The following is an 8,747-nucleotide window of genomic DNA, read 5'->3' as shown; positions in this document are numbered from 1 at the left end:
ATTTTCGAGGCATTGCATGTTGATTGGCGGAATTCAACACCAGATTTTCGCCTTGGTACCTGAGCGACGATGAAATATCGATATATAGTAGATCATTCCCTCGAGTGGAGATTGAACCCACAACCGTCGCGTTTACAGTCACACTTTGTGCCCCTACGCCACAAATGCGATTTTAATAAAATACATTAACAATAGTTTTGTAAATTGTAAATTAAAAATATTTAATTTAAAATACTTTATTGAAAATAATAATTAGGTTCCCATAAGTAAGTAAACATATAATTACTAATATGGAAATATAATAAATTTATATCAGAGTACGCACATGAGGAACGGTAGTGTCTTAATGGGAACAGTGTCCTAACACTAAGAAATTATAGAATGACTCATACATGTACCTATGTAATACCGTATTGCTAAATTATCTTGTCATGCACTTAGCTAGATTCAATTCGTAAGTGTTTGGTCTAGTAAAGAGCGATTAGTCGCAACTAGGAAGTGTTCCATTTATTTATTTATTAGTTAGGTTTTAAGATAAGTTTATATTATAAATTAAATATATATATATACAGGGTGTCCCAGGAGTCATCGATAAAACGAAAATAGGTGATAGGCTAAGTCGTGACAGTTATGAGAAAAATATAAAAAAAAATCTGTGTCATGTATTTCTCATATTATATTGATTTAAAAAAATATCGGAAAAACCGACACCCTGTGATGATTTTTCAAGTCCTAAGACTACAAATATTACTCTTTCTTCATTTTTTTTCTGTAATGTAATCATGAGTAACCCTTCTGTGAATTACAGTTTAAGATTGAAACATACCTGCATCAGTTTTCAATAAAATGTGGTGGTTTTGCCAAACATTAATTTCAAAATATTTACTACACCCAACTTTAACCGACTGTACTATAAAAAAAATGTACTACACTGTTTTTGCAAGTAACTTTAAAAGTTGGCGCATTTAATCTGGATTCCGAAATGGTACGACACTTGCTGGATTACTTCTTTGTTGAAGAGAGAAAAATCGAAATACACGATAATCGGGATGACGTTCAACGTTTTGGTATCTTTTCCGATACATTCTAGCTGCAGCATTTGCGTTACATAACCATTCTCCATGAATGAAATGCATATTGCCAACGTGTCAAAGACCGAGCACTATCCTTATAGGTCCTGGGTCAGCCCCTAAGTCAGGAATAAGTAAGAAAGTAAATTTAAATGAAACAATTAAAATAAATAGTAAAAAATTGTATTTATTTGTAAATAAATATATATTGTACTTGATCTAACCCAAAATGTATACATAATTCGCTTAGAATCGTTTCTAACGTATTTACATATTTTATTTACATTTAACATCGATTATTAACATCGGTTTGGACAAATTTAATACTATTATTATTTAAATAAAACTAAAAGTTTTTTTTAATAAAACTAAAATTAATCGTATACTGAAAGGTTAACAATAAAAAATATTACTTATTATTTATGAATAGAGCGTTGGTAACTTTTATAATACTTTTTGTCATAATTATGTTATTAACATTTAAAATAAAAATAAAATACACTTGTCACGAATATTGTTTCTTAATTCTAATATGTAGTAGGTATTTGTTATTTCTTTATATTTAAGATTTTTCAATAACAAATTTAAATTAATTACAGTAGTAACATTATTCCAACACTAGTTTTCCATTTACATTTTTATAGAAATACAATATTCGTCACAAGCTTAATAATATATCAATTTCTCATTTTTTTCGTTTTAAAATGTAAAAACTAAATTATTTTGTACTCTAATACTGTTTATTCTTTGTTATACTTAACGTGACCATTCTTTGTTTTGCTCAATTTTCTCCTTTTAATTTGCAATTTTTATTAAATATTTTGAATGCTTTTGGCTTTTTCAATTGCGGCCAAACGTGATTCGATCGACCGAATTTACGTGCCATTTCAAAAAACGGGACGTCTGGTCACGTTATTTAAACTCGTATTATAAAGAAAATATATCACACTTAATAGTACAAGTTTTACATAACAATAAAACTTGTATTATTGTGGAGAGACGATGCACAGCATCTGTGAGAGGGCGCTGTATACTTCCCTTTGATTATCCAATGATTTACACTTCCGGTTGCTGTTTTCGACCAATCAGCGATTCGCCGGAAGTCACGTGGTCCCAGGTGGTAGGGCGCCGAGACGTTGTAAAGGCGACACTACGCTTCTTACCTCATAGCAGATTCTCACCAGGAGCCTTAAAATGATGCTGTGCATCGTCTCTCCACAATAATACAAGTTTTATTGTTATGTAAAACTTGTACTATTATTTGGGATGTGACGATGCACAGCATCTGTGAGAGACGTGTTTATAACTCCTGGTGACCACGCACGACGCTATGTGATCTAAATCAGAATGATTGTATAAATTGCTTCTGATACATTCAGATAAATTGATCTGGAAAAACAAAAAACACGAGTAACATTGTTTTATTTATAAGCAATTTGAGAAACAAAGAATTGTAAATTGCTTAATTTTTTAATTCAATTGATAATCGCTCTGCCAGAAGCGGAGCCAAAATAATCTAACTTCAATTATTAGACTTACTTATAATCTGCATACAAACAAATTTTGAAAGATATTTCGCAACTCGCTGATAAGCACGAGTAGGAAAGGAAGCTTCCATAACTGTCTAAATAATAAGCTAGATGTTCTCACTTTTGATATTGATATAATAACCTGTTTATATAAGTATCGATTATTATTCATGAAGCCCTTGCTTAGCCTCACCTCTAAATTAGACAACAAAATTGTTACCTTTTGTAGCCCGTTTCCGGTGGTCTAGCTAGTTTCTTAATGTAGAACCTAGAAAAACATTTTTCTTCGGATGACACCACTGTCTCTAGAGCGTAATTTTCAATAGGTCTCACCTGTTTCATCGAAATATTTCTAATCGAAATATGATGTTAGAAGAACGAGCAAGATCAAAATGCCAATGAAAATGTCGTCCGGTTTATTGGAAACTATCTCCGGCTCAGACAGCAGGTCATAGATAGAACCGGCAACCGACTCCACGCTTCCTAACATCTATAATAAATTTATAGTAAGCAGAGACGCGTTCTAGAGTGGAGACCACGCCTCGCCAAGCGTAATAATATAGGACGTCCGTCCGCCAGGTGGGGCGACGATATTCGTAAAGTGGCGGGCAACGACTGGATGCGAAGAGTTGAAGATCGAGCTCAGTGGCGTGCCATTGGACAGGCCCACGTCCAGCAGCGGACGAGGACCGGCTGATGATGATGATGAAGTAGTTACCAGAGTTAACTTTACCTTGTAATTGGAGATATTAGTACCATATATTAATAACACAAGAGCATTTAATAGAATGCTCTACAAAATACTATGTACTTAGCCCAATAATATGTTCCAATTCAGAGTTAAACTGGTCAAACCTTTGAACGCCTTTGTAAAATTTAAGACTTGATACCATCATCACACACTTTGAGTATTAACTTCATAAAAGCATCAATGAATGCTCACCAGAACTGCAACCAGTCCGACCATTCATGATATGAATATCCTATCTGCTACTTATTTATTTATTTGTTTATATATACTTTATTGCACAAAATTACAAATAAACAATGTACAAAAGGCGGGCTTAACGCTAAAAGCATTCTCTCCTAGCCAACCTTGTCATGTGGGATCATAAGTATGCAGGTACTTAGGTACAGTTTTGAAGAAAACTGGACTTGACATACGACGTGTTAGAAAATGTGAGTATATAAGCTCATTCGTTTTTCAACCAAAATTTAGGCCGACTAATGATTATATCATTCTTCAAAGTGTAATAAAGTTATAAGTAATTGATACTACTATACATTTACATATCAAATTATCAATTTTATAATATTTAAATTATTGCTTCTTAGCTGTATTTTAGAACTACAATAGTTCACTCTCTGAAATTCGCTTTTAGGAGCAACTTCAGTGTCAAAATATACGATTTAAATACAGATGTACTCAATTTAAACGTCCGATTTCCCCGGACTTAATGATGTCGTAGACATCCAACATGCTCTCCGCCATATTGGTGTTGTGACTACGTGTATACCTCGCTAGCCAGGTTCAGTTTAGGCAAAACTCATGGCAATATGCGGCGGAATACCTACGTTACGCACGTGGCAATCGCCAAAGTATATATGTAGACATTATATAACAAGACTGTTGACAGTAATAATTAGCACAATTACCTTACACAGCCCTCATGTTCCATAAAGACGATTATTTTCATTAGCTTTCCCCAGCTTTGGAACCAAAGTTACAACAAAGACTTAAACTTCTTGATAGTCTTTTTGTAATATTATTGTGTATCATACTTTATGGTATCCAACAACTTAGTAATAAAAGGTTGTCTGTAATTCTCGCATTTCATATTTTGTCATATCTGACAACTTCAGTAATAAAAGGTCGTAATACAATACAATTCACTGCTTGATAGGCCCAACTGGCGACCTTAATTTGGTCTTGATTTCCCTTCTGAATTATTTAACTGCCTTCTTTTCCTCTTTCTCCTGCTTCTTATTAACGTTTCCTTCTATTTAAATGCAAATTTAACTATTTTTTCCAAATATGAAACTTATAATACTTATGTGGACTTGAACCGACTGTTTTAGTCAGTTTCTAATTTAGTTTTAGACGCATTGCTTCTTTTTATCCATTACTTAACAATTCATATATCAAACTTTTTTTTTTTTTTGTTCTTTTTTGATAAACCTTTCATTATCTATTAGAAAATTTCCTATTGGTTTGCTTTGTCGAACGTGAGTCGAACTGTTTTCTATCCTTGCTTTCTCGAACCGCTTGAAAATTCTTATTGGATAAAGCCAGAGATGATATGGAGAATGCTCATTATTAAGTCGAAAAGAGTTTTCAGAGCCCCCAAACCATCTACACCCGTCTCCGATATACCCAGACGCAGGCTCCGTATTTCTCAACACAATGTATACAGAAAGATACGGTTACATTTAAATAAAGTTATTAACAGTCATGCAATACCCTTGTACTAAGTTCTGGGCTTGTGTTACCAGTCGGCGGGTTCTCACCCCATACTACCGATATCCGGTATGCGCCGATACTTGACAATTGCTAATGTATAATTAAATGTGCTAGAGTTTTATACTCAACTCATGCTTCTCAATTTCTTTGATGCATGTACGGTTGACGAAGGTCTAACTGCTTCAACTAATCTTGGAAAAGGATTATTGGTGGCATGGAGGTAAATGGCTAGATGCATTCCCGCGATTAAACCGGGAAGGGCCTACGGAGCCCAAACCATCAGCCACTGCCTCCGATACGCTCAGAGGCAGCCTCCTTATAACTACCCGTACAATTGAGAGCATTTCTAATTAAAATAGTACCGACCTTTTTTAAATTCTAATGTACGGATAAATGCACTTTAAATAATTGGACATACCTTATGTAATAGCCCGAGTCCCCCTTAAGGCAACTAAGATAAGGTGACTGGCTAGAATCTTTGCCGAAGAGGCCACACAGAAGATCCCGTGATTGCTAAATACTATGACGCCCATTGCTAAATGTTATGATGTTCATAGCGATAGCAGTAACCACGAAAAAGCAGCAAATCCACAATTGCTTTATCCTCACTGCTCCAGGGTTGAGAAAAGGAACCTCCGATATTCCGTGTTTGAAACACTTTTCCTGCCAGGCTTCGAAATTGTCTTCGAATCCTTGTGTATAATTCTTCCGAGTATTCGCTTGCAATTGTCGAAAGAAGCCAAAAGAAACTCCCACGCAGATTTATCCATTGTTGTTCGTTAACTCGCTTAGGATACGCTCCCAGCGAATGTAACATTTCAACAAAGTTAGTAATTAACCTATTACAAATAAATAAAAAAGATTATCTAAAAATAGACAGACTTTTTATATATGTCGGAGAATGAGGTGGCCCAACCACCTCATTTGCTTGTTCCGATCCCACTTTTGATTGTCATCGATCGGTGTCACGTCAGAGTGACAGGCAGCGCCATCTGGTTTTAACAACTGGCAACTATTAAATAATCCGCTTCCCTGATATATATGATGAGAACAGTTTTTTTTTTTTTTTTTTTATATATTTGATAACTCGCTCAGGATACGCTCCTAACGAATTTATCGCATTTAAACGTAGGTAGTATATTAATAGATAGTATACAACTAAGTAAACTCGGTGAAAACCGATTTATTTAGTAAACTCCGTTTACATCGCATGATATTATGCCGAGAACGTCTCCAAGAGCGTTAAACAAGCGATGAGTCCTCTTGCTTTGTGCAATGCCCGTTAGCTGAATAAAATTGGGCCACAACTGCTAAAAATCTGAGACATATACCTAACCTTATTGTAGGTTATAACACAGCCGTGTTCGGTAAAGCTCAGAATCCACTACTGTATTGGTATATATGATACCAAGCAATAGAACAGTATTACATGCATGTAAATACTTGTTAAACAAGAGGTTCAAATGACTCACCCGTTGTCCATTTTTGTACCTTTGAATTTCACAAAAGAAAATTCTCTGACGAGGATGTACTTCTTTGCTGGAGGCCTTCCAGGAGTAGGCCCGATATAGAAATCCGGTTCACGACGTGAAGAAATTCCACCTCCAACACTACACTTACCACAGCACTTTCACTTTTAAACGATGTTACTCTATTGGGAAATAACGACGCTATGAGGTAAGAAGCGTAGTGTCGCCTTTACAACGTCTCGGCGCCCTACCACCTGGGACCACGTGACTTCCGGCGAATCGCTGATTGGTCGAAAACAGCAACCGGAAGTGTAAATCATTGGATAATCAAAGGGAAGTATACAGCGCCCTCTCACAGATGCTGTGCATCGTCACAACCCAAATAATAACAGATATAATAAAAATATTTATTTTTCATAGATTCTGTATATGTAAATAAATTTGAACTAAAATATCATAGCGGTCTACTATTGCGTGTAAATACAATTTGACTAGCATCTGAAAAATTTAAATGAATTAAAAAGGTTAATAATTAAAAAAAGATATTTAAAATTTAATTATAGAAAGAAAAAGATACTAAAACATGAGATAAAGCCTTTGTAAGATAAAGTGATTGTTTTTTTTTCTAGAATAAAGTAATAGTTAAGAAATAATACTTAAAAATATTTAGTTTTTTTAAAAAAAATCTTTCTTAAAAGTAAGTTATTTACAAATTACTATTATTTAATAAAATTTACAAGGATTTTGAAATTCACTTGCTTATATTAAGTTTATACATTGAAATGATTGACTTAAAAATAAATATTCGAATTTTCTATAAAGAGAGCTCTTAAATTGTCTTGATTTTTTTAATGTATTAGTTGTTTTATATGGTACGGTTTCTTTTTATTTTGCTGACTGAAGGAGAGACCTAGTGATAGAACACTCTGCTCTATATATGGGTTATAAAGAATCCATGCTCTTTTTCCAATTATTTAGATTATGAAAATAATTTTATATTAAATATAAATAGATTCTTTTGAACGGAATTCGAATCTGCAACAATGGCGCTATACCTAAATAAAAATGTGTAAATACAACGACAGAAATTCTGTTATCGATTAGTTATTTTAATTATTATTTCGCACCAAAAACATTTTTTTAAATGAATTATTATTAAATAGTTTAGTTTATTTTATAAATAAATTATTTAGAAACGTCTTTATAATATATCACACGTAGCAGATTTACTATACGTTTTAGCGTACTCTGTAGGCTGTATAATTATTTAAATTATAATTAATAATAAAATTAAGTTAATAATATTCTATAAGTTTACGAGAAAATTAAAGTAACTTAAAATCGAAAATTAAATTTAATTCAAAATTGAGCACCACAAGCTCTATATTAGACATAAGTATTTTTCCTGTAAATATAAAAAAAAAACCAAATTGTCGTATATACCACGCATCGATAAATCTGCAATTTCTTTATATACACGAATAAGAAATTTACAATTTATATCACTATATAAAAATAATATGTACACAAACGCACCCCTGTTACCATTTTCTATTAAATTATTTATCTATTATCCTAGATTTTTACCTAAGTCGGGGCTTCCTCTATTTGACTTAAGTTCGTACTTTTATCCTGAGTCCTGTTTAGAAGGAAATCCAGGTCATTAGATATTTTGTTCAGCATTCGGTCTGTGTCAGGAGAGTCGTAGGCTTTATTCCACTCTCTGTTGACTTCTTCTATGTCTGACTTGGACTTGTCCATCACATCCATTGATGGTAAGGAAGTGCTCGACGAAAAATCTTTTTTAGTTTTTTTTAAACAGCTTTTTATTGGCGGTGAAGTTATTTTTGAAACGTCTGGATTTGATTGTACGCATATTGTACAAGCTTCTTTTGACGTGTCGATTGTTCTGTCGAAGGGCTCGAAGTCTACTGAGCACGTTAGTAATGGTGTTTCGACTGGTGGGGTCCTTAAGACCCCAAGTTCCAAGCACACTCGGGCCATATATTCGGGTTGAGGGTTGTGAGGTTTTAAGGAATTTAAAGGTATGTGGGGTTTTTGGGGGTTCCGGGGGGTATGCGGTATGAGATCGCATATCGCGTGAGTGGTGGTCACGTGGTGTCTATCGTATCTTAATGGACTTAGTAGTGAGTCCTTGTATTCGACACATCTGACGATATCTGCTCGACAGTCTGGTGTTGACTGTCTTCTGTATGGA

General features: G+C 34.0%; 1 protein-coding gene across 1 annotated transcript in view; it reads right to left on the bottom strand.

The window, feature by feature from the left end:
- Positions 1–1,284: 1,284 nt before the first annotated feature.
- Positions 1,285–8,747, bottom strand: part of LOC146536945 (uncharacterized) — a 183,654-nt gene continuing 176,191 nt past the window's right edge. The window contains exon 25 of the mRNA XM_085189647.1: positions 1,285–8,738. Coding sequence (XP_085045773.1) covers positions 8,117–8,738 — 622 coding nt within the window. The 3' untranslated portion in view covers positions 1,285–8,116. The remainder of the gene's footprint in view (positions 8,739–8,747) is intronic.

The sequence above is a fragment of the Heliconius melpomene genome, chromosome 8, assembly GCF_056956725.1.
Source record: "Heliconius melpomene rosina isolate 202511_hmr_F chromosome 8, ASM5695672v1, whole genome shotgun sequence".
NCBI lineage: Eukaryota > Metazoa > Arthropoda > Insecta > Lepidoptera > Nymphalidae > Heliconius > Heliconius melpomene.
Note: the sequence above shows the minus strand (reverse complement) of the source record. Positions and strands in the feature narration are given on the sequence as shown.